At 40.8% G+C, this 27,029-nt stretch overlaps 1 protein-coding gene across 1 annotated transcript in view; it reads left to right on the top strand.

Annotated features, from left to right (window-relative positions):
* Positions 1 to 27,029, top strand: part of COL15A1 (collagen type XV alpha 1 chain) — a 194,828-nt gene that overhangs the window by 64,227 nt on the left and 103,572 nt on the right. The window contains 1 exon segment of the mRNA XM_042475322.1: positions 11,927 to 12,474. Coding sequence (XP_042331256.1) covers positions 11,927 to 12,474 — 548 coding nt within the window.

Raw genomic sequence — 27,029 nt, 5'->3', positions numbered from 1 at the left:
CCCCTTCCTAACCCTAGTACGTATTGATTACGTACTATTTGGCGGTCTGTAAACTGCCATTGATCAGTTTTTTTCTGAATCTATATATAAATTCACTAAAATTTGTAATAACCCTTTTGTGCTCACTGCCTTGGTTTAGTGGAAGAAATGGACGCCTGTATACAGTTAGGGACCTGTTCCACAATGGGACAACTATCACAATGCAGCAACTAATCAGTACTCTGGGCCCTGGTCATCAGAACTGGTATCAAATAATACAGATACAATTATTCTTAAAGAAACTGCTTCAGATACAGGAATACCCTCACCCAATTACTTTTTTTTTAAAAAAAGTCTCTCCAGCTATATATTCCAAAGGCTAAATAGCATGCATATATCATTGTCTGCTAGAAGAAACATTTGGGAACCCAACGCTTCATAAGGCAGGATGGGAAGCAGAACTTTCCCTTTCAATTGATAGTAAGACCTGGGAAAATATATGGACTCATTTACCATTTAAAACTAGGTCCATTGCCATTAAAGAGAATACTATCAAGTTGGTCCATCAATGGTACCTCACCCCAGTCAAACTGGATCATATGTCTACCAATGCTAATCCAAAATGCTGGAGGGGTTGTGAAGGTAGGGGAACATTTGTACATATGTGGCGGGATTGTCCCTTAGTGTATGAGCACTGGACAGAAATTTTACAACTGATCTCCAAGATCACTAAACAAAGTATACAATTATCACCACTCCTGCTCCTGTTCTCCATTTTTATGAATGAAAATAAAGCCCTGCAGCATAAAGAACCTATTAGTTTGCTTCTGGCTGTTGCCAGGCTTGAGATAGCCAAGAACTGGAAAACTGGAAAGTTGAATATTGCAGGATGGTGGACTAGACTCTGGGACTTGTGGTTAATGGAGAAAATGGCAGATAATAACAACAGAGTGAGAGGCTTATGCTCTGGATTGACCTTTCATAAGATTTGGCACCCATTTATTGAATACATCCATCAAGATTTAGTCTCTAGACATCCCCCAATTTTAGCTAAATTTTTATGGAAAGATGTATTTCAGGATCCCTGAACACACCTTTTATCTATAACTTTCAGGGCCTTATCTGGGTTATTGTCTGTATTTATTGTTGATTTGGTGTATTGTTTGTTGTCATGTTTTGTTTTAAAATTATTAATAAAATTTTAATTAAAAAGACTAAGAGCCATTCCAGAAGACTGCACTGACTTAAAAGAGACAATTTTAAAAGCTTTTGTAAACTTATAAACAGCTCTGATGAAGAATTTGATAAGAAAAATAGAATATATACGCAAATCTATTTTTATGCACAGAGGAAAAAACCTCCAAGAGATGTGGTAATTTTTTTCACACATAAAAGGGTCAGAGAAGAGACACTTTAACAGTAGGTCCGCGGGGAAACCAGAGCCTTCACACGGCCCGACTCCCGCGCGGACCGAAAAAGAAGACTCCAAAATGGAGCTTCTTTTTAAGTCGCGTTTGCGACATAGTGAGGCGCCAGGGGCGCACTCACTACGTCACCAACCACCCGCGACGCGTACGGCCGCTCAGCGTCCGATACGTAAAGATGGCGGCGCCCGTAGAACAAGGCGCCGCCATCTTGTACGTATTCAATACGTACTAGGGTTAGGGGGGTGCGGAAAGCACCCCCCCAAAAGCGTGATTGTCACGGGGGCCGCCGGGTTATGGCATCCCTAGCTGTGCTAGGCTTGTCACCCATGGTTTGGGGACCGACCACTGATGTATACATTCCCAAGTTTAGATACAGTTATCACTGTGTGGATCCCATACTGGCCATTACAAGAAATGTGGCACTGACAGTAAGCCTGGCTTGAAGACAGCCTATAATGGCAGTTATCCATAAATCAATCACTTTATTTATAGCCTGCCTTTTTCTTAAGACTGGGACTCGTGACAGCTTATAAGATATGATATAGTATAATTATAATAGTCAAGCAATGTTATCTCACAATGCTTTTGTGTGGAGTGGCTGTTTAGGGAGATGGACTAAATGGCCCTTACAGTCCATTTCATCTCTAGTAGACTTATCTCATGAAAAAAGAAAGTGGAAATGGAGCCAGACAGCATGATGTTGCAGCACTTTAGTTCTCTTCCCATGGAAGATGGTTTTAAAAGGGAATATTCGTCTAGCTGGAAAAGTCCATTCAACAAAAGACATGCTTTTACAATGGTCTGCTACAGGAAGAGAATGTGGTAAGGCATGAAGAAAGCTGCTGTTCTCTGGCTCCATTTCCACTTTCTTTTCTCATGTGATAAGGCTCTAAGATTTTATCCTCTTGTCTTCACTCTGTTATGTAGATCTTGAGCTGAATAGCTGGGAAATATGTTGTTCCCTGAGTTCATAATGAATAGATACCTAGCAAAATGGATAGTAGTAGACTAAGAACATTGCTGTACTGAAAAGACAGTGGTAAATGCTATGTAGACAGAATGGCTCTTCCCAAGATGGCTGGTCATTAGTAACATGATTTGTTTGCTGCTCCTAGTTTTGTAGGATTTATTATTATCCATAAGCATATAAAAAGATAAAAGGATTCTACAAGGGCAGAAACACAGTCTCCTAGATAACTGCACACACACACACACACACACACACACACACAGAGAGAGAGAGAGAGAGAGAGAGCACTCCAGAGTAGGAGTGACAGCTGGGGAGCTGTCTGGTACATCCTGGGAACTACAACGTTCTCCACTGCAAAGCTGACAAACCACAGGGATTCATTAATATCAACTAGACAAAAGGTTCTCCAAAGGTTTACAATATTATTGAAAGATCTTGATGATCCAGATTGAACAGGGATGGAGAAATCCCTTGCATGGTTGATAATTTATTGCACTTGAGTTAATACAAACCATTTTCATTATAAATATTTGAAGTGAAAACTCCATTTAAGAAGTATTTGAAAGTGAAACTAAGAGCTGGGAGAGACTGATAGCACAGCACTCAAAAATTGAAGATCAAACTATGTGGCAATTAGGACTGGAAATAAGAAATAGAACTGGTGTCCCCAAGACTTAAATGAGCTGAGCTAGATGAAACTGACCCTGTACTCATTAAAATTCAAGCCTTAATATCTGAGATGTCGAACCAGATTTTAGATTTGAATAAGTGTGTAACAGAAAGTAATGGTAATTTAGAGAAGAAACGGAACTCATTAAGGACAGAGGTACCATGACAAGTAAATTATTTTAAATAGCTTGCTGAAAAACAGTTCAAAGAGGTCATGGCATCAGTTCAGAATCTTATAATTATACATAAACATGAAAAGGAGATCTCTGCTAATTCAAAAGGATCTGGAAAAGGGACAAGGTAGAACCATGATGATGGAGTTAAAATCAAAGGAAATTCAGTATAAGACTAAGGCGGGGTACAGACCGCCGCTTTGCGGCGGTCTGCCGCTGCCGCCAGCCTCCAGTAGGTCCGCGGGGAGCCAGAGCCTTCACACGGCCCGACTCCCGCGCGGACCGAAAAGAAGCTCCAAAATGGAGCTTCTTTTTAAGTCGCGTTTGCGACATAGTGAGGCGCCAGGGGCGCACTCACTACGTCACAACGCCCGCGACGCGTACGGACGCTCAGCGTCCGATACGTAAGATGGCGGCGCCTTAGAACAGGGCGCCGCCATCTTGTACGTATTCAATACGTACTAGGGTTAGGGGGTGCGGAAGCACCGCCCTTCTAACCCTAGTAAGTATTGATTACGTACTATTGGCGGTCTGTAAACCCCATTGATCAGTTTTTTTGAATCTATATATAAATTCACTAAAATTTGTTAATAACCCTTTGTGCTCACTGCCTTGGTTTAGTGGAAGAAATGGACGCCTGTATACAGTTGGACCTGTTCCACAATGGGACAACTATCACATGCAGCAACTAATCAGTACTCTGGGCCCTGGTCATCAGAACTGGTATCAAATAATACAGATAGAATTATTCTTAAAGAAACTGCTTCAGATACAGGAATACCCTCACCCAATTACTTTTTTTTTGAAAAGTCTCTCCAGCTATATATTCAAAGGCTAAATAGCATGCATATATCATTGTCTGCTAGAAGAACATTTTGGAACCAACGCTTCATAAGGCAGGATGGGAAGCAGAACTTTCCCTTTCAATTGATAGTAAGACCTGGGAAAATATATGGCTCATTTACCATTTAAAACTAGGTCCATTGCCATTAAGAGGAATACTATCAAGTTGGTCCATCAATGGTACCTCACCCCAGTCAAACTGGATCATATGTCTACCCATGCTAATCCCAAATGCTGGAGGGGGTTTGGAAGGTAGGGGAACATTTGTACATATGTGGCAGGATTGTCCCTAGTGTATGAGCATGGACAGAAATTTTACAACTGATCTCCAAAAATCACTAAACAAAGTTTACAATTATCACCATCCTGCTCCTGTTCTCCATTTTATGAAATGAAAATAAGCCTGCAGCATAAAGAACTTATTAGTTTGCTTCTGGCGTGTTGCTGAGCTTGGATAGCGCAAGAACTGGAAAACTGGAAAGTTGAATATTGCAGGATGGTGGGACTAGACTCTGGACTTGTGGTTAATGGAGAAAATGGCAGATAATAACAACCGAGTGAGAGGCTTATGCTCTGGATTGCCTTTCATAAGATTTGGCTCCCATTTATTGAATCATCCATCAAGATTTAGTCTCTAGACATCCCCCAATTTAGCTAAATTTTTTGGAAAGATGTATTTCAGGATCCCTGAACACACTTTTCTTAACTTTCAGGGCCTTATCTGGGATTGTCTGATTATTGTTGATGGGTGTATTGTTGTTGTCATGTTTTGTTTAAAATTATTAATAAAATTTTAATTAAAAAGACTAGAGCCACCCAGAAGACTGCCATGACTTAAAAGAACCATTTTAAAGCTTTGTTAACTTATAAACAGCTCCTGAAGAAGTGATAAGAAAATAGAATATATACGCAATCTATTTTTAGCACAGAGGAAAAAACCTCCAAGAGAGGGTTAATTTTTTTCACACATAAAAGGGTCGAGAAGAACACTTTAAGTATTATTATTATGATTCCTCAGTCAGCCTCCCTCCTCCCTCCTTCATCATCATCTTATATCCCACCTTTCCCCCAATATAGGGACTCAAGGCCGAGATAAAGTAAAGGCTTTAAATACAGTGGTGCCTCGGGATACGAAATGATCGGGTTACGAAATTTCCGGGATACGAAAAAGTTGGATTGGCAAAAACTGTTTCGGGTTACGAAATATTTTTCGGGTTACGAACGGAATGGCGGGACGAATTAATTTCGTAACCCGAGGCACCACTGTAAATGAGAATGAAAGAATTATGTTTTTAAAAAATTCCAAAAGCATGCTGAAAAACGTAGAGAGTATTCTTATTGGATGTGCTCAGAAAAAGACACCATTGGTCAGGTGCATTCATGGATTCTGCGTTCATACATTCAACCATCCCCGGCTTGAAAGTATATATTTTTAAAAATTCCAAAAAGGAAACATTGATTTTGCCATTCAATATAAAGGATAGCATTTTACTACCTCATTGTAGTTAATGGACGTCAGTGCCCATGGATTTTGGCATCCATGAATGGTCCTGGAACCAAACAGCAGTGGATACCAAGGGCCCATTGTAAATACTGATCACTTTTATATATGGCAACAGCAATGAGTATATTGTTTGCTCACATTTGGAAATGTACTGAAGCACCAGCAATGAAATAGTGGATTTTCATGTTGATGAGTTAGCTCAAATGGCCAAACTAATGTGATTTTTAAAGAATAAGCCAATTGAAGACTTTTTCAAAAACTGGAAATGGTTTATGGATTTTTTGTGCAATAAGAAATCGAACAATGTAATCATCTGTGGTTATGATTGTTAGTAATTATAGTAGGATTATTTGGACAGATTTGTAATAGTACAATAATATTTTTTCTCTTTTTGGTTTTTGTGATCATTACAGTCAGGATGGGGATGGGAATCATAGATTTATTGTGTATTGGTTATGTCTTTTTTCCCCTTCCTCGTTCAGCTTTCCTGCCTTTCTTTCTTTATGTTTTTTTCTTACTTCTGTTTCTTTATCTTTATTATTTTGATCATAAATTAGACTGTATGAAAACCTAATAAAATTAATGTAAAAAAAGAAAGAAAGAAAAGGAATATGGACAGAGTGTTACATTCAAATGGAAGACATATAGGACATTCCTGCCATGATTCACCTGCTTATAGAGGAGCAATCCAATATAATAGGCTTCAGCTGTCATTATTTACCAGAAACATTATCTGTTTCCTGGTACTGGCCAATTATTAAATTATTGTGCATAGTTTGTTTTGGGGGGTAATTTTAGGGATAGCTTTTAAACATATTGTTAGTCTGAGTTGCTGGTGTTCCCACTGTGCATATCTCACCCTCTTTTCTCCCATAAATTTCTCTCCAACTCCAGGATGGGGGCGATGAGAAGCAGGGTGGCATCTGATTAGCAGAACATGTGGAAGCAACTGCAGGTGCATGAATGTGAAGGCTCCATGCAAAACACCGCTAAAATACCTTTTAGATCTGCTGATAACATATATAGAGCAGTTATGATTTTCTAGTACTGTACTGTATCTAATTTAACAAGAGGATTATCATTTCTGCTGTAAGCTGTTGCAGAAAGGCTAATGTTGAGGAGTTTAATGCATCAGGAGACAAGTCTTCAGCAGCTCCAGACATAGAAGGGGCACTGGATATGGATCACACCATGTAGTCATTGGTGCTAGAACTGGAGTGTTAAAGGTGTGTCCCCTTTTTATGCATGAAATGTTGGAGAATATCAAATGAACTTTTGGTAGTACAGTGGGCCCTTTCCATACATGGGGGATCCGTTCCGGACTCTACTGCATAAGGGAAATAGCACATATGCTCGAGCCCCGTTGAAAACAGTGGGGTTTGTGCCTGTGGCGCGGTATGTGTGCCACAGGTGCATGTGCCATTGCCTCTTCTGGTGCACAGCTTTCAGCATAAGCTGAAAGCCACGTATGACATGGGTGCACTGTATCTGTCCATAAACTGCAGTTGCCATTTTCCTGAAAAGGAATATGTGTTTATGATAATTGAGAAACACATGGATATTTGAAATGCCCACTGCCTAGCTCTAAAAGAGAAACTTGTGTGGGTGTTAGGAAAGGTCAAGCTAATTTTAAAACAAGCCAGATAGTTTCTGTCATTAATGCATTGCTATGAAATAAACATTATGAGGACCATTCTGCCACTAAAATGTTAGCTGAGGCACTTTCAGGGGAGACTCTCTCTCTCTCTCTTTCTCTCTCTCTCTCCTTATTAGGCTTAGCTGGTGGGGTTTTTGCTTGTTTTTTATTTTTTAGGTTTTTTGAGGGGGAACAATTGTCAGAAAAGCAAGAGTCAGGTCCCTTTATAATTTCTCCCAAGTGATTTTTGTAATTAAATATAATTACCTCAAATGATCTTTAATTCCATGCCTTCCATAAACCATTGGGCTCTGCCGTCTGGTTTCACCATCACATCTTGTCCAGACTCTTGCCCAGATTCCAGAATGGTTCCTTTACCAATTGGGAACCCTTTCTTCTTGGGACAGACCATTTAACGTACACACATTCTTGTCTGCTGGTTCAATGTTTGAATGATTCTGCAGAGCTAAAGGAAAAGCGAGAGCATGAGACAGATGACAGTAGAGCAGAAAATAGTAGTTCCTGCCAAAGACACATCCAAATTATGCAATTTAATAGTTATACAGTTTGGTACTTGCCAGTGGTGTCCCCCATCCAGCGTGTGGGGAGATGGAGCAGGGCTTCAGAGGTGGTGGCAAAAGGACATGTTCTTACCTCCTTGCCTGGGATGGGTTTAAACATGTGTAAAGCTGTGCCAGACAGGGAGGAAGAGATGCCCTGGATCTGTCCCTCCCTGCTGCCCTCCATTGTGCATGGCAGGGAGGTGCATGGGTCCACCCCTCTTCTGAGGTGTCACCCAGTGTGGTCCACAATCCCTGCACCCCCTAGTGATGCTACTGGTACATGCTTTATTTGCACTAGCACATTAATCCAGTGTCGTAATTCCAATCCGGTAAAGTGGTGACTGTCCTCATATTACAGAGCCCTGGATCTTGACAGCTGGCAAAAGTGAAATTTTGGTAGAGCATCCCATGAAAAGCTCACTTTTGAACTGCTATAAGTTGGAAACAGCTTGAAGGCACACCACCACCATCACAACAACAAAGCCATGAAATTCAGCCAGTGCTATGCTGAAAGTGTGTTTAGCATCTGTTCTGATAATTCTGGGTATCTAAACCATTAAGCCATTGCATGGAAACACCTTTAAGATCTGTACCTTGCTTGGAACATGAAGCCAAAACTCCTGTGCACTCAAATAACTGTCGTAGTCTGTTCATACCTGCTTGACTTACTACAAGAAATAACTATTTCCAAGTGCTTAGTCTGACTGGTATAGGAATAAGAGTATTCCTCCTCACAACCTTCACCTTTGGGAAAAACCACATTGATTTTAGGGCTGGTCCACTCATGACAGTTTACATATGGTCGAAGTATGGCTTCTAGGGAGAGTTCTGGCTTGTTCTGTTCTAGAACCTATTTATTTGTCTTTTTAGCTGCCCATGATATCCTCAGCACTCTTCACCAGCACCACATCTCAGATGAATTAATTTTCTTCTTATCTGCTTTCTGTCCAGCTGTTACAGCCATACATGGCAATAGGGAATACAATGGCTTGAACGATTCTAACTTTTGTGTTCAGCTGTATACCTTTTCACTTTAGGATTTTGTCTAGTTCTTTCATAGTTGTCTTTCCCATTCCTAATCTTCTTCTGATTTCTTGACTGCAGTCTCTGTTCTGATCAATGTTTGATCCAAGGTGCTGGAAATCTTTAACTATTTCGATTTCCCTGTTATCTAGGTTGAATTTATGAAAACCCTCTGTGATCATTATTTTCGTTTTCTTTATGTTCAGTAGCAAGTCTGCCTTTGCACTTTCTGCTCTGACTTTCTTTAGTGTTTGTTACAAGTCTGTGATGTTTTCTGCTAGTAGTATGGTGTTGTCTGTATATCTTAGGTTGTTGATATTCCTTACTCCTATCTTCACTCTTCCTCCTGTGTCCAAGCTTCTTTTTCTTACAATATATTCTGCATATAGGTTGAAAAGGTAGGTTGATAAGATGCAGCCTTGTCTTGACTGCTTTGCCAGTTGGGAACCATTCTGGAAGTAATAGTGCCACTATATTCTGCTCTGGTCAGGCCCCACCTGGAATACTGTGTCCAGTTCTGGACACCACAATTTAAAAAGGATGTGGAGAAAATGGAGCGTGTCCAAAGGAGAGTGACTAAAATGGTGAAGGGTCTGGAAAGCCATGGCCCTATGCGAACGACTTAGGGATCTGGGACTGTTTGCTTGGCGAAGAGAGGTTAAGAGGTGATATGTACCTGTTTTAGATATGAAGGGTGTCATATTGTGGGGGAGCAAGCTTTGTTTTCTGCTGCTCGCAGAGACTCGGACCCGACAAACAATGGATGCAAGCTACAGGAAAAGAGATTCCACCTCAACATTAGGAGGACTTCCAACAGTAAGGGCTGTTCGACAGTGGAACAACTCCCTCAGAGTTAGTGGAATCTCCCTCCTTGGAGGTCTTTAAACAGAGGCTGGATGGCCATCTGTCGGGGATGCTTTGATTTGGATTTCCTGCCATGGCAGGGGGTTGGACTGACGCCCTTGCGGTCTCTTCACAATCTATATTCTATGATTCTCTGCACTATGTTTTTAACAGTAGCCTCTTCCTAAGAACACGATTCCTCATCAGGACTATAGATGTAGTGGTTTTTTCTTTAAGAGCATTCCATAGCTTTTTGTTTTCTATGCAACCAAAGACCTTGCTATAATCTATAAAGCACAGTCTAATTTTCTTCTGGAATTCTTTGGCTTGTTCCATTATCCATTGTATACTGATGACTATAATACCACATAGCATATTGCATCTGTTGAAACAAACAGCCCCAAATCTAATGCCACAGACAGGAATTTTCATAATTCAATAGCTGTTGACTTTCATTGTGCATGGTATACGCATGTTGTGAATGGTGTTCACACACACGCTCAAGTACTGTATGTTGATCAGGAAAATTCCAGAAAAATAAATTCAGTTTCCAGATATGAAACAGCTCTGGTTTCGTCTTCTCTCCCACTGTCTATGCTTGCTTGTTTTTTTTTATTTTTGTTACTTCATCTCACAGCATTTTGACAATCTGGATCACATGGTTCCAACGCATTAATTTAAAGCCCTTCTATAATGGAGGGGATTAAGTTATACTTTCCTGTACAACAGACTCTGTAATTTAAACAAAAGGAAACCTTATAATGGTTATCCTGGCCAGCTATATTTTCAAGCACATTAGGAAGCCAATCTAGATTTGATTCCTTTCCTCTTTCCACCATCAAATTGCTATTTCATATTTACTCTTTGAATCATAGCAGAACTTCCACAAATCTCTTTGCAGTCATTGTTTTGTACTAGTCTCTGCAGTGCCACCAAGTTGTTTAAATAATATAAATGCAAAATGCAATTAGGTTTTCTAATTTATTTTTTTTGAAAGGGAACAACCAGAGGAAATTTGGAAGTTGCTATCCCATTACATGCTTCTGCTGAGTCAAGGGAAAGGAGGATGTATTTAAGGAAGGGAAAGAACAGACTTACACTATAAGAAGTGGACAAGAATTACAATTTTGCCATAAGCACCCAATATCCAGTTTCTGAAAAGGCTTCTTGTCACTTATCCACAAGATCCTATGCTTTAACTCTACATTTTCCACATTATTTTATTATGTCTCTCTAAATCATGATTTAATCATTCAGCCACTGCTATTATTGAAATATTATGAAATTATTGAGACCTTAAAGGTGTGATTCTTTGTCTGCTTAATTGGTACTGCAAGGTTATAATGGAGAACAGAGTGCTTGATTGTGCCTTGAGGAACTAATGTTAATTCCACCTGATTTGTACCTCTCCTGAAATTGATCCCATAACTGTGACCATATGGTATTTGCAATACAGTATAGTAGTTCTATAGGATTCATTCAGAATTCACAAAAGTGAAATACCTTTATTGGCCAACTAAAATGCACAAAAGACATCTTGCAAACTTTCAAAGCTTCACTGCCACCCCCCCCCCCCAATGGGATTCTCTTCTGGTTATTTTACAAAGAGAATAAAATGGCAGCCCATGATTCCAGATCTTAGAGAAAGAAGCGGTAGAAAATCAATATAGATAGTTCAGTGCTTAAAGTTGTGGACTAGATATAATTAAATTTGGTGGTATAAAATTTTAGGAAAAGCCTCTATTGTTGTTTCTTGTTGTGTGCCTCCAAGTTGTTTCTGACTTATGGTGACCCTAAGATGAAACTGTCATAGGCAAGCTTTGTTCAGAGGGGGTTTGCCTTTGTCTTCCTCTAAGGCTGAGAAAGTATGACTTATCCAAGGGTAACTACTGGGTTTCTGTGCTGAGCTGAGATTGAACCCTGTTCTCCAGCATCATAGTACAATACTCAAACCACTACATGATGCTGGCTCAACAAGTATGTTAGCTTTCAGTTATGGTCTCTTTTCTTTCATTGGTCAGAAAAACACTTGATGTGAGGGAAGTTTCTTTTGATTGCATATTTGTTAAAGCACTGCTGTTTCATAGTTTCTTTTATCTGATCAAAGGGCTAGAAACTTTTAGGAGGAAAAAGAGGGGACCAGAAAATCAAGGGAAAGAGACAAAAATTTTGTGTGGAGGCATGCCTTCCCAATTCCCTCTTCCCAATGGTTGGGTCTTGAGTCCAGCTTAAAGCAGCTCTTTGAGCACGCACTATTGAGGGCCTTAAACCAACTATATTGTGTTTTGTGTTACAGAAAGAGGATCAAAGGGGAATCTTGACCTAACAGAACTAATAGGAGTTCCACTTCCACCTTCTGTGTCATTTATCACTGGGTATGGAGGGTTTCCAGCATACAGTTTTGGACCAGAAGCAAACATAGGCCGTTTGACAAGAACTCTAATACCTCAGCAATTCTACAGGGATTTTGCCATCACTGTTACAGTCAAACCAAATAGTGATCGTGGAGGTGTATTATTTGCCATCACTGATGCATTTCAGAAGACAATTTACTTGGGCATCAGACTGTCACCTGTGGATGATAACACCCAGAGAATTATTATGTATTACACTGAACCTGGTTCTCACATATCTCGAGAGGCTGCTTCCTTTAAAGTCCCAGTGATGACCAACAAATGGAATCGCTTTACTATGACCGTAGAGGACAATGACATTGTCTTGTTCATGGACTGTGAGGAATATCACAGGGTCAATTTCCAGAGATCACCCTATGCCTTGCTCTTTGAACCCAGCTCAGGAATATTTGTTGGCAATGCAGGAGCAACAGGACTGGACAAATTCACTGTAAGTATGCCATATGGTAAATTTGTGGATTATTCTGTGGCTGGTCTACCACAACATTTATAAATGAAATTGGTGGGTTCTGTTGCCCTTAAAAGGTCCAAAATCAAAAGAAAAAAAACCCAGAGTGGCTAAACAGACAGAATGGAAAAGCTGGTAGGGATAGGCAGTGCTTTTGGCTGCATGTCTTTTAGAGCAAGGAGACAGATGGGGGGAAAGAGTAAAGAGAGCAAAGACTGAGAGGGGGCAGGCAGGCAAGTGCCTAAACATTTACTATGGAGGTTATCACACATGAAATCTGAACTGCAATCCAAAGCAAATCTGAAGGGAAGGGGAAGCAGAGTCAATTTGAATCCAAGGCAATTCACGTGATTAATTACCTCACGTGAAGAGTGGAATTGTGGTCATTCCTGAGGCAAAGCAAAGTGAGTGCAAAATTATCACACCAGTACATACCATGCGGAGTCACCAATTTGAATTAGCACCCTTATACATGCTCAGTGGGGCTCTGAATGCATCGTGAACCTTTGCGCTTCTGGGGTGAATTACAGTTTCACGTGAATGTTAGCCTCACGTGAATGATTGTTTTATGTTTCTTCTTCCCTTCGATTTTATTGTATTTTTTACTCTACTTACTCTATTTCAACAATTTAGCAATGCCCGCAACTCGCACCATATGTGGTCTTGAGTATACATACAGCCATACCCCAATGTGTCCTCCCTGTCATTCATGCTATCCCTTCATGCAACATCCAAATTTGTCAACCACATCCAAACATGTCATCAGTCTATTCATCCCTTCATGCAACATCCAAATCTGTCAGCTACATTCAAACGTGTCCTCAGTCTATCCATCCCTTCATGCAACATCCAAATATGTCAGCTACATCCAAATGTGTCCTCCGTTCTTGAAGGAGTACCAGAAGCAAATGGAGCAAAATTGAAGCTCTGCATCATGGGAAATTTGCCACCTTGGAGGTTTGGGGGAGTATACCAGGACTGAAGCAAAGTTGCATTCCACACCAGACGAATTCGGATTGAAATCAAAGTGAGCTTGGAAACAATTTTTGTGAATTCACTTGTTACTGAATTCACCTACATCGGGAGTAACTTTGGGTTGACTTTGGATCTGCCTTGGAACTACTCCCCATAGAAAGCAATCATGTGTGATAATCTATCATGTTTTAATGTTTAATGGTTGGACCAGGAGCTACTTCGGATTAGTGCTCGTTTTAATGTGAATTTGCATGGTTGGACCAGGAGTGAATTCGGATTGGAGCTGCAAAACCTGTTGTGTGATATTGTCCTATGTAATGCCCTTGCCAGAGTGGACATAGTCCTTCTGATGATGAATGGGAGCACACCATGCTAGGTGGAAGAAAGTGTATGCATGTTGGTATTTGAAAGAGGTGCACTGAGAGATTATTGGAGGATGCTGGCTGATGGAGGAGAGATGAGAAAAAGAGAGAGAGAACGAGCAGCTAATTGTAAGTGTGCCAAAATCCCTGGATAATGAGCAGCAGAAACACTAGGCTAAGTGGCCAAAGGTGTGTTGTGCATTCAGGCTGGAACAGCTGCATGTGGTTAGTGGCGTGGTTTCAGCAGCATGCAAATGCAGAAGAAGGCAAGTATGGTTGTGAACACAACACATACCAATGTGAAATTTGAGAAATTGTCACTTAGGAGAGTATTGTATGTATTGCATGCAGGAATCCCAGCAGGAGAGACATGGGATCTAAAAGATGAAAACTGATTTACCCGTGTCCCAGCTGGGTAGGCAGCCCGTATCCACTCAGGCAGCCTGTCTGCAACCCAGACTTTTCCTGCAGCTTTTTCAAGAACGGGAAAATTTCATTCTTGAAAAAGTCGCGGGAGAAGTCTGGGTTGCAGAAAGGCTGCCTGAATGGATCCAGGCTGCCTACAGCCTGGACACAGATAAATGCGATAACATCCATTTTCATCTTTTAGATCCTGTGTATCTCCTGCTGGGATTCCTGGGTGTGATAATCTCCTTAGTGAAGGAGATAAATCAGATTTATAGCTGAAGTGAGTGGGAGTTCCCCATCTTGTGCACACAAGTAGTATTACATACTGTCTACTTTCACGCTTTGTTTAAAGGCATAGAGCCAGTACGGTGCAGTGGTTTAAATGTTGGACTACGACTCTGGAGACTAGAGTTTGATTCCCAGCTCAGCCATGAAACCCATTGGATGACATTGGACAAGTCCCATGCGCTCAGCCTCAAGGGAAGACAATGGCAAACCACCTCTGAACAAATCTTGCCAAGAAAACCCCCTAAATAGGTTTGCCTTAGGATTGCCATAAACTGGAAGTGAATTGAAGGCACACACTACCACCACCATTAGTGGTTTCCACACACCAATACTGTATTGTTTTAGTGGTTTCCACACACCAATAGCGTAGTTTTCACACACCAATATCACTTTCATGGGCATACTTGTTTCACATTAGAAATGAACAAGAATAACCCTCACTTGAATTATAGAATCAACCAGCATAGCAGGAAAATAGCTGCAACAGATCTATCATGGCACATGGGAAACAGAAGACTTTGTCTTCTGATTAACTTTGTCTGCTGGTTGCATATCCATACCGTGTATCCCATTTAAATGAAAACTGTCTAAACACTAGTCATATGATTCCAAATCTTTCAACATTTGTTTCAATGGCTCCAGAAGGGGAAAGATTATACAAATGTATTTTATTAACAGCTATTAACCATAATAGCTAAGCAGAACTCCATTGAGATGTGGCTTCGCTCTTCAAGATCTCTTGACAGTTGTCAGGAAGTTGACAGTATCATCTGCCCATAGTTAACCTTAAGGTAAAATACCTTTGATGACTTGCTTCTGAAATTGGCAAGGCTTTCAGACTAGCACTCTAGTAAGCCACTTCCAGTTAGAAGCATTAAGCACTATTTTGTGTTTACTCTTTTTTTTTTGGTGGAAATGAACAAAAATGGTGGTAAAGCATGGGAGGAATAACGAACAATATAGATAAAGTGTGTCGAGACAAACCATAAAGGTAGAATTCAAAGAGATAGCCATGTTGATCTGGAATATCAGTATGCAAAGGTGATCTTGTAGCACCTTTGAGACTAAGGACTTTATACACGGGGGACAACTGGAAGTATAAATGGTGATTATCCTGTGAAAATCTTGCATTCGTGATTAAGATTTTCTTATGCCATTATACTGGGAATATCCTGTGAAAATTGTGCAATAGCGATAAAGGTTTTCACATTGATGGTTGCATAAAAAAGGTGATTAAAGTGCCATTATGCTGGGAATACCAGACAATAAACAGCAACAAATCATTCACAGGAAAATCCCGTGAATAAACCTATTATGTGAATTCTGAAAAGTAGCATCTTGGAATGAATCTTTAAGCACTTCAGCTTGATCTGATCCACTTAGAATTAATCAGAAGTTTTCTTCCAGGGGAGATGACAGGGCTCCCATACAAGTCTGAGCCTGGGAGCTTTTACTTTTTAAAAAATGAAGACCTGCACTCTCTCTACCATTTTCACAGCATTTGAAACAAGGGGACAAAACTACTTTGTAACCTTATAACTTATTGTAGCAGCTCCTCCAACACATGTAAATATTTGTCCATACCTGATTGTATTTGCTTATCTTCACCACTAATGTGCCTGTCTCGTGGTTTCATGGAAACAACACAGAGAGGCATTTCAAAATTTAATTGTGTCATACATAGAATTGCAGGGGGAGATGGGCTGCATCTAGTCTTCAACAACTATAGTGTCATCCCACTGTACTTTCATTTTGCTTCATAGCTTGTGAAAAAAGCAAGACCCATAGAAGGGGGGGAGGTATAAATATTGGGACCAAGGAAGAAATAGGGTGGTAGAATTCACAGCTGCCTTGTCTTTCATGGTTTTGGACTGTTGCCAGAAACAGAAGTATTCTCTGAGTAACTGTAGAAGTGACTGCAGTCTCTTATGTCCTTGTGAGTAGTGGTGGAATTTCAGAGAGAGAGAAAAATCAGAATGCAAGGAGGAACCATGTAACAGGACAGTGGGAGAAGACTAGTTGGATGGGTAAATGTAAGACAAGGGCCGTTGTACAACAGGCCAAAATAAAGCTGCTTCGGGTCTCTTTGGAGGTATGCTATTTAAATGATGCATGTGGTCCTAAGAGTCCGGAGGTCGCGCCCAAAGCCACACTCCATTCCTAAGCACTGGAGTGCAGCTTTGGTGCAGCTCCGATTCTTAGGACAGCATCATTTAAACAGCATACCTCCAAAGAGACCAAAGCAGCTTTATTTTGGCCAGTCTGTAAACAGGCCCAAAACTTTGGAATGAGCATAGCTGATGGGCCCAATTTTTTAGAACAAGACTAGACAAACCATTTTAACATTATCACAAAAATAAAGCTGAATGTTCATTCAATTTCACTTAATTTCATTGTTAAGTGTTTCCTTCCCCCGCCACCTCCTGCTTCATAGGAGAGAAATTGGTTGATAATTGGGAGTCAGTTTTCTCTGGCAATGGGGGCCCAGTTTTGATCTCCAGATTCCAATTTACTCCTTTGAGGACGGCAGGAATGTAATGACTGATTCAGCCTGGTAAGTTTACTCTCATTTTTGTGTGTGTGTGAAATATTAGTATTGTGTTTTAAACAGCTGCATGAGCCCTCATGCTTACTAGATGGGGGGCAGTTTTAGTCCTCCCCCAGAGTAAAATTTGTTGCAGAATCCACAAAAATAACCTCCAAGATAGGCATTCTTTGGTATTTTCAGTCTGATGACATGCTGTGGTTTTCTGGAGGCTAGCCATTTGAAGGGGCACTGCAATTATCGGGGGTGAGAAAATACAGGAGAGTGTACATGTACTGTACATTACCTGTCAATAAATTGGAGTGAGAACATAATTCATAGCACACTCATGCAAGCTTTAAAAACCATTATTCTATGATGACTATGCCCCTGGAAACGTTTAATTCTCCCAGAATCTACCACAAACTGGGGATTAGTGTTATGAGGTAAGATTATACTTCAGAAATTTTTCACATTATCAAATCAGACCCTTGTCTCCCCAGAGAGAGGAAAAAACTATGTGAAGAGTAGAAGTAGAAGAAACATTTATTTAGTAATTTTCCCGCACTAGTACCACCTTTCCCTCCTCCCCACAATTTGGCTGAAAATTAAATTTTATTTTATCAGAAATGGAATGTGCTCTAAAAATAATATCAATAATTACAACACTTTAATAATGCAACTTTAAAACGTTCCTAATTTTAGGCCTCAAAAAGTCATCTGGCATGGTTCAAGTCGCATCGGAATACGACTGATTAGTACCTACGTGAAGCCTGGAGGGACAGCAGATCTAGCAGTCATGGGGACAGGCATCACCTGTTGAAGTCTGGAAAACTTTTGGATCAAAAAGCATATAGCTGTAGCAACAGGTTTATTGTTCTTTGTATTGAAAATAGTTATATCTCAGATACGCAAGGAAAGTAATGTTTTCCTCTCCTTCCAGTGCAAATGTAAATTTTTTATTATAAAAAGTTGTCATTGAAATATAATTTTTAAATGATGTAAATATTGTATTGAAGTGTGAACTTTTTTAAACAGGGTAATAACCAAAGAAGCATAACTCAATGAGAGGTTTAGTCAAAGATGGTGAAATTCATTTTTCTGAAACATTTCAGCAACAGAATCGTTAGTGAAACATTAGTAGAGAGTCTCAGTGTCCACTGGGGTTTGGTTCCAGGGCCCCCATGGAGACCAAAATACGTTTGGATGCTAAGTCCCATTGAAATAAAAAGATGCAATGGCTTGGATGGACTTGAGGTCTTTCTTGAACTCTATGAGTCTATGAAATAATGTCCCTTATATTAAAACAGCAAAAATCAAGGTTTGCTTGTGAATTTATAGATATCTTTTGGAGATATTTTCAAAGCCATGGAGTGTGGGATCGCAAATAAAGATCTATGGATATAAAGGGCTGACTGTAAAGCTAAGCCAAACATGAAGAATGCCTGAGCTATAGGCACATGTCACCGTTAAACCCTACTTAGGGTAGTTCCTAAAAGGTATAGTTCAGATATCCCCAGGAAGGTGTGCCAACAAGATGGATCACTCCCTCATTATACATTGGTCCAGTGACCCTGGAACATATGTGTGATAAAGAAGGGTGTAATCTCTTGCTGTAGCCCAGTTTTCCATAAAACCTCTGCCAGAGTAAGGTCTATTGAATTTAAAGAGTTCCTATATTGTTCATGCCCCAGTCAGACAAACCCTAACCAAGGGTGCAGAAAGCTATTTCATGTTCGCTCAGTGAAATTTCTGTATTTTTGCTTGAATATATACTAATTGTGCCATGTTGGAAACTGGTTCTGAGACACTGCTTTGCTTTCAAACCAGTTTCCTATAAACATGGGAAACAGAAGCACATATCCAAAACCTCTTGGGCATATGGAAGTAGCGTGTAGCTTTTAAGAACCAGGCCCATTTAAGAAGGACATTATTTTTAAAAGGAACTTTTTTGTTTCTCTAAAAAATTTTCTGATCACATGTTTGAATCAGTTGGATCTACAATGAAGATATCTCTCCCCACCCATAAATATTTGCACTGAGAAATACATGGAGTATGAATTTCAACCCATATGTGAAACAGAATCTGGTGCATTTCTGGTGTTACTGTGGTCTTTAAAGAAATCCAAACAATTTGAGAGAAAATTCTATATGATGATAGTGGTGGTTACTCCAAAGGACACATAAAGAGCTCCCATGCATGCTGAGGCTTTTGAGGATCCATCTAACAATGGGTTGCTTCCATGAACCACCCAAAAATCATCCCCAAAGCTGGATTGGTATTTGATACTACATGAAGTAGTACGTTTTGAGTTTGTTTGTTTTTAACAGAGACACATAAATATGCATGTACAATTATAAATGTTTATCTTCATTCAGATATAGATTGTACATTTTCCCCATGCAACTGAAATGCAGAGAATTACTGCTTTTTCTCTCTTACCACCATTACTATGGAGCTCTTATTTCTTCAGAACTGCTGCTCAAACTTGTTCAGAGAAAAAAATTGTAGTCTATGGAATTAACAGTTAATCACATGCAATTTCCTTACCAAAACAGTATTATCATAGTCTTAGATATTTGTCTCTCTGAACTTTCTCATGGTGTATGTTAACAGTTTATATGCTTTTAATTGCCATAACATAATACAATAAAATGTAGGTAATAATCACTGTTTTGAAATGTAAGCTATGTTCTGTTCTTCATGATCTCTCTGACTGTTGTGCCATGAAACTAGTAGTTTGTAAGTAAAAACATGTTTCCTACCAGAAACCCTGTAATTTCTACCAGTTTGTTTATCTATGATGTAAAAATGTGAATGTAGTACTATTTTTTCCATTTGAATGAATATAAAAACATATTTCCCACTCTATCTGTAACAGGTATGTGTACTTCTACATATATATAGCTCCATTTAATTGGAAGAAATGTTTTGTCATGGGGGAAAATTCAAGCATGTCGCATTGAGCAATTGGCCTCTCATTTGGGGACAGGAATGACTCTTCTATAGCTTGTGTGTGTGTGTATAGAAAAAGAAGAAGAAGAAATTTTGGTCAGTGTAGCTATCATGAAAGTTTGTGAAATTCTCATCTGTAGAAATTTCCCACTAAAATATAGGAACATAATGCTATATGTGTCTGGTTCCCTTTATATTTCTCTTTTTGCTTAGTTCTCTGACTATGAGAGCTGATTCCATTATGTTTGTCAGGTTGCTCACCATTATATTTCATTTTCTCCTGATTATTTTTTAACATTTTTGGTGTATCTGTACTAGTTTCTGAATGGTGGCACACACTCATTCAGTCTCATGGTTTGTAAAGTACAAATGAGAAGCAGCAGTGTGTCGTAGTGCTTTCAGTGTTGTACTATGACTCTGGAGACCAGGATTCAATTCCACTTGGCCATGAAACCACTGGGTCACTTGGGAACAAACCACATGCTCTCAATCAAGGGAAGGCAATGGCAAACCCCTACTGAGAAATCTTGCCTAGGATTGCTTAGGGTTCATAAATTGAAAATCACCAAAACAATGTACAAAATGCACATAGTCTCTAGGTTCCCCATTCACCACAGTTTCTACACGGAAAGTCAGAGAAATATGTTGTTTTGGGATGCCAGTGAGAAAATCTTACCTAGGAAAGATTTGTTTTATTTGCAAATGTTTCAGGGAAATGTTTCTTTTATAAAGGAGGGATGCTAGTCGCCCCCCCCCCCTGAGGCAGTATATCTGCACTGCAGAAATAATCCAGTTTGACACTGCTTTAACTGTCCATGACACATAGCTATTGATTCTGGGAATTGTAATTTTGTTAAACATCTAGCCTTCCTGTCCGGAGGAGCTCTGATTCCACAACAAACTACAATTCCCAGAATTCTGTAGCATTAAGCCTGGTAGTTAAAGTTGGTGTCAAACTGGATATTTCTGCAGTATCGGTACACCTCCAGTTTCAGGCAATGGGGAAGAAGAGACTTAACAAATTTCTTCATGGGACTAATTGCCCGAGGTTTTCTAGTTTGTGTCTGTCCTTCTTAGTATCAAAGGTTAACTCTCAAAAATCCGCTATCAATTTGATATAGTTTACATTTTGCTGATCATTTCCTCCAAAAGGCCTACGTGGTTGTTGTCTGAGCAATCAGAACTAATGCGTGAGACCACAGTTTTAAATTCCCCACTCAGGCCATGGGAAATGCATGAGGTGACCATGAGCAAGTCACAGTCTCGGCCTCAGAGGAAGGCAAAGGCAAAGCCCCTCTGACAAATTTGCCAAGAAAACCTTGTGATAGACTCTTGAAAGTGCTCAACAACAACCCTGCCTAAAAGACAAGAATCAGAATAAATATGATTTCACTGCTGGGCACACTACTGATCCCACCCCATAGACCCTAGCACTGGCTTGGATTGTCTGCATCAGGAGACCCTATGCAGAAGGTAAGGGTGCACAGCAATAGCAGATTCATGATGTGCCTGCCCATCCCCAACACCAACTTGGAGACTGACTCGGGTTATGACTGGGTTAGGATAGCATGGGGATTGGCCCGGATAGCACTGATAGAAAGGATACACGGGACCAAGACAGGAGATGGCATGGACTTGGATAGCAATGATACCTTGCCTGCTCTTCAATACGTGATGTTACTTAGCTCATCTGGTGGTGCTGGCTTTACGGGTCGCCTCCTATCTCATCTAGCTCAGTTTGTATATTAATAGCCCCAGCCAGGGAAAAGGCATGAAATGAATAAAAAATAAATGAGCCTTGTTCAAAGGAACTTTTCCTTTCCTTGACAGTCACTTGGAACATCTATGTAAAAATGCCGAGACCAGAAAGTGACATTTTTGAAAATTACATTAATGGACCAAGGCTGGTCTTCTTATGATTTATACACCAAACATGAAATTCTGAGCAACAGTCATGATGATAGGAGTAGATACTCAACGTGTGATGCGGCAACTAAAAAGGCCAATGCTATTCTAGGCTGCATCAATAGTGACATAGTGTCTAGATCAAGGGAAGTAAATAGTGCCACTCTATTATGCTTTAGTCAGGCCTCAACCAGGAGTATTGTGTCTATTTCTGGACACCACATTTCAAAAAGGATGTTAACAAACGTAGTGCGGTCCAAAGGAGGGCCACCAAAATGGTGAAGGGGCTGGAAAGACATAGGGAGCTGGGTATGTTTAAGCCTGGAAAAGAGATACAGTAGTTAAGAGGTGATATGATACCCTGTTTAGAGTATTTGAAGGGGTGTCACACTGAGGATGGAGCAAGTTTGTTTCTCTGGCTCCGCGTCTCCAGAGACTAGAGAACACGGAACATGGATGGAAAGCTACAGGAAAAGATGATTTTTGGATTATTTTTTTTTTTTTTTTTATTTTTGATTATTTTGTGATCCACTCTCAACATTTGGAGGAACTTCTGACAGTTAAGGGCTTGTTTGACAGTGGAATGCACTCCTTAGGAGTGTGGTGGAGTCTCTTCTGTGGAGGTCTTTAAGCAGAGAAGTTGGGATGGATGTCCCTTGGGATGTCTCAATTCTATGATTCTATGTTCTTTGTGGTCTCTGGTCTCATACAATTGGATTATCTACACCTACTCGTGCTATGTGTTAGAATAGCTAAGTAAGCTTTCTGGTGGTAGCTCGTTCCCACTCATTTATCCAGTTCTTTTTTGTTTGCCACATTGGCAGCATCTAAGGACTCTAGTCATCCTATTCTGTCAAAATAGGAGAGACTTAAGACTTCCTATTTACAACGGCATTCCCCGATTAAGATCTGCGGGCCTCCTCCTCTTTCCGTGCCATGAGGTACGGGCTCTGGGGCTTTTAAATTGCTTTTTAGTTTGTATATTGTTGTTGTGTTTTTAACTTTGTATGTGTATGCATGTCACACTGCTGAAGCCGCCCTGATCTTTTGACGGGCGGGATAGAAATAAAGATTTTATTATTTTATTTTATTTATTATTAAAATTTTAGAGTTTTTCCTGACTTGGTATGCATACAACTACTCCTTTTGATTTCCCTTTGACTTTCAAGCAATTTCTGATTATCTGGTGAAACTCCAGTTTTTAAAACCTTGTCTTCTTCGGCTCAGTTTCTTCTAAGCAACACTAGTTTATGGACTATGAGTTCTCTTTTCTCTCAGCAATGCATCTGTTTTGTCAAGCGATGTATGATCCTGGGCTAAGGTCTAGCTGTGAATGGTCATTCATGCTGTTTATTGTGCTGGTGGGGTGATAACTGGGTTCTTGAACTCATTGCCAGGCATTAACCCCAAGCATATAAAAATAAGGAGTCTCATCTAAGGTTCTTTTTAGGAGTAGGCTTTGAAGCCACTACAACCTAACAGCAATGGTTTTGTTGTACCATGGGCAGGTTTGGGAATGGCTGTTGCATATTATTCTTGAAAATGGCTAATGAAGCCGCGACAACTGACAAAGCAAAGAAGCACAGATCTATTTCAATGGATTACAGTGTTGGCACTGTGTCTATGCTTTTTGAGAGTGACACAGGAATGTGCTGTACCTTTCCCATCACGATGTACTTATGCTCTGGGTCATCGTTAAATATTGAATCTTCTTCTCCCAAGCAGTCAGTGGAGAAGAAGAAATATGTGACAAAGAACGATTCCAAGCATGCACTATTGCAACTAAGGAGCGCTTGTGACCTAAGCATCAGGATCCAAACTACTGCACCAATCATACAGTCAGTATCAACTGCTGCACGTTTCCTTCTCCCAAAGTCTTTGTAGATTGTACAAGTGCAGGATGTATCAGCATCTGAAGGAGAGATTTTGAGTCATCACAATAGGGGATTTTCTGTCTTTCAAAAAGTGCTGGAGAAGTACGGATCAAGTATGGAATGCCAAGATCAGTATGGATGCCTCTGGGCACAGAGGTGTGCGATAACATCCATCTTTAAAAGTATTAAAGTTTCAGCCTGCGCCAAGGCTGGTAGGAATGGCAGTACAATAATCTGCTCTGAAGGAGGAGAAATGAAGATAGGAAGAGGAAATGTCAACAATCTAAGATTGCAGCCACACTCTATTACTACTAAGATAAAAATCATACAGTTGGAAAAATTACTAAGGAAAGTTGTGTAGTTCAATACCAGCCAGAGGCTCCAGAGTTGACCCAGCTTTGCTCCTTCAGAGGTTGCTAAATGGTACCCAGCTTGTGGGGACAATTAGCTTATAGTTGTAAACCACTTAGGACACTGGTAAGTGGGATAGAGATGTACTTGCTATTGCCGTTGATATTACATGCTGGAGGAGGCACTAGCCTTAGAGGCTGGTGGCCCTCCTGAGTCCCTAATGCCTGAGGTGAGAGAGACTTGGCCCTGGACAGGCTTCTTCAAGAAGACAGACAGGGGAATGTATGGAAGGCCATCTGCTTCAATTGGGGCCCAATCTAATGGCTGTCAAAGTCATGAGGAACTGACACAGTAACTCTCTCTGAGCAAAGATGCAACCTAGATAAACACACTCCCCAAAATGGCCAAAAAGGTGTCTTCTCCTTGGGATGGTAGTCAGGCTGGAGAGAGGCTTTCCTTGACACGGCCCCTATTTAAACAACTCCAACCATGGCAGTCAGGAGGGTTGGCTGCACACTCAGAGCACTCACTGCTGCTGCCACCCGGCTCCCACCTCTTCTGCTTTGGCTTCCTGCTGCGCTTTCAGGCGGCAGCGGCAGCATGATCCAAGGCTAGGCCGTTGGTTCAAAGAGGGCTAGGGGCAGGGCGCCAAAGGAGGAGGCTGCCGCTGCGTGCACGCAAGCCTAGAAGCCCGTAGACCAAGAGAGGAGGCGCTGCCGCGTCAACAGCCTCCTCCGGCAGCGGGGAGGTGTGCAGGGCTTTAGCCAGCTAGGCTCAAAAAGAGGAGTCCGCCATGGGCGGAGCCGCAGCAAGGAGAAGAAAGTTGTCAGCCTGAGCTTTCTAAAGTCTGCTTCCTCAGATGCATTAGTCTCACAGGCACAGATCTCTATATCTTTGATTCTGCTTCCTGAGATGTATTATGTTTGTTGTTGTGTGCCTTCTGTCTAGGAAGAATGTCAATCTCCTCCATTTTTCTTTTTGTAAATAATAATTATATTGTTTTTGTTAATAATTAATGTTTTTTGGTTTATAGTTGGTTGTGTCCTCCATTTTTCTTGAATGTTTTACTTTTCCAGGCAACTTTGTCCTACTTTTACCTACATTTTGCCCAGTTGGTGGTAGCAGATTTGGCACCCTAAGCGAGTCCTATGGCCAGTGTCTGTCGGACGTGACCATCGAGTTGGCTGGGGACTAGAGATCCTAGAGAGGTGTCTCGCAGGTAAAAACAGGTGGTTTTGTATTTGCGCTTTTCCATATTCACGGGGGGCTTGTGCCCTAACCAAGAAGAAGTAGGGAACGGACAGGTGGCTGAAGCGTTGATGGATGAGGAAGGGGGGGAAAAAAGGAGGCGCCGCGTGGAGCAAAAAGGGGAAAGCGGGGTGCAGAAACGAGAGGATGAAGAGACAGAGAGAGGGTGGAAGAGGGGAGTAGAACATATTAGGGGAAGAAGCAGGGGCGGAATATTATTGGAGGCGAGAAAGAAGAGAATGGAGGAGAAGAGAGTATGGAGAGACGATGGTAGAGACGAATAGAGGAGTGCAGAGAAGCTGAAGAAGCGAGAGAGCAAGAAGAGGTATGTGGAAGAGAGGGGAAGGAGATATCGATAGGAGATAGCTAGAAGCAGGAGAGGAGCAAGATGAAGAGGAAGAAAGAAGAGGCACGTTATATAGATGAAGATAGCGAAGCAGATAGGATATAGAGATTAGATGATAAGATAAAAGATGTAATTATATTATTCATCTAAATTAAATTAATAGTATATAATCATGATAATTATTGTTCTATATGAGCATTAGAATATCTCAATTGAGTTGAGGCATAGAAATAATATTCGATCAATATAAGGAATAGAAGTAGTTATAGATGTCTTGTAGAATAGATTATAATATGAATTATAGTAGTCATATAAGGATATAGCATATAATATACAGTAGAAGTATTTTAGAGACATAATTTTACTATAATAATATATAGATATAATTATATGTATTCATATAATAATAGTACTACCAATGATTATTATAATATATTATGAGTATTACAATTAATAAATTATATATATCTATTCTAATCTATATTATAATTATATATCGAATATACCTATAACACTATATTGCTACTACTACTACTACTACTACTATTATACTACTACTATTACTAATAGATATTATTATATATTAATAATATATTATAATGTTATAATAACTATACTAATTATTATCCTTAGCAAAGGAGCCCTCCCTCGCCGCCTTCCTCTGTATCTGTCGCTTAGGAGAGCCACTCAGACACCCTCTTCTCCTTCGACCACAGCCACGCTTCTGTTCTGTACTGAGGACTGCACTTCTCTGCGGCAGGAAGGTGAGGGCTATGTGGCGGGGCGTCGTCGTGGCCAATCAGGGAGGGATTACTTTTTCCCGATTAACGGCAGCGCCTGTTACAGCGCTTATGATTCGTGATGAGAGAAAGAGAGGAATGGAAAGAGAGGAGGACCCGCCCCGTCTGCTGTCGGTGGGCGGAGCTGTTGCTGTTGGGGGCCTCCTGCTGCCTTCAGAGTGGCGGCGGCGGCGGCGGCGGGACTTGGCCAGACAATGGCGGCGGCGATGATAACAACAACAACAGCAATGATTCTCCTCTAGCGCCTCAGGCGGCGCCCCCGCCCCGGACGGGGCACCCGCTCCTGGGCGGCTTGGACGGCTGCGCCGGCGGCTGGGCTGCCTCCTCACCCTCCTCTTCCCTGAGGCGGCCAGGGTGAGACTCTCCCTCCTTTCCCCCGGCCCTTTCGGTCGGGCAACATGGCGCTGGGCTCTCTGAGTGGGGCCTCCGCCCTTCTTCACAAAGCGCTGCAATCGCCGCCACCTTCCCTCCCTCCCTCCCTCCGTTACCTTCTTCCCTGC

This window comes from Sceloporus undulatus, chromosome 6 (assembly GCF_019175285.1).
Source record: "Sceloporus undulatus isolate JIND9_A2432 ecotype Alabama chromosome 6, SceUnd_v1.1, whole genome shotgun sequence".
NCBI classification, from domain to species: domain Eukaryota; kingdom Metazoa; phylum Chordata; class Lepidosauria; order Squamata; family Phrynosomatidae; genus Sceloporus; species Sceloporus undulatus.
The sequence above is the reverse complement of the archived record's forward strand: the minus strand, read 5'-3'. Positions and strand labels throughout refer to the sequence as shown.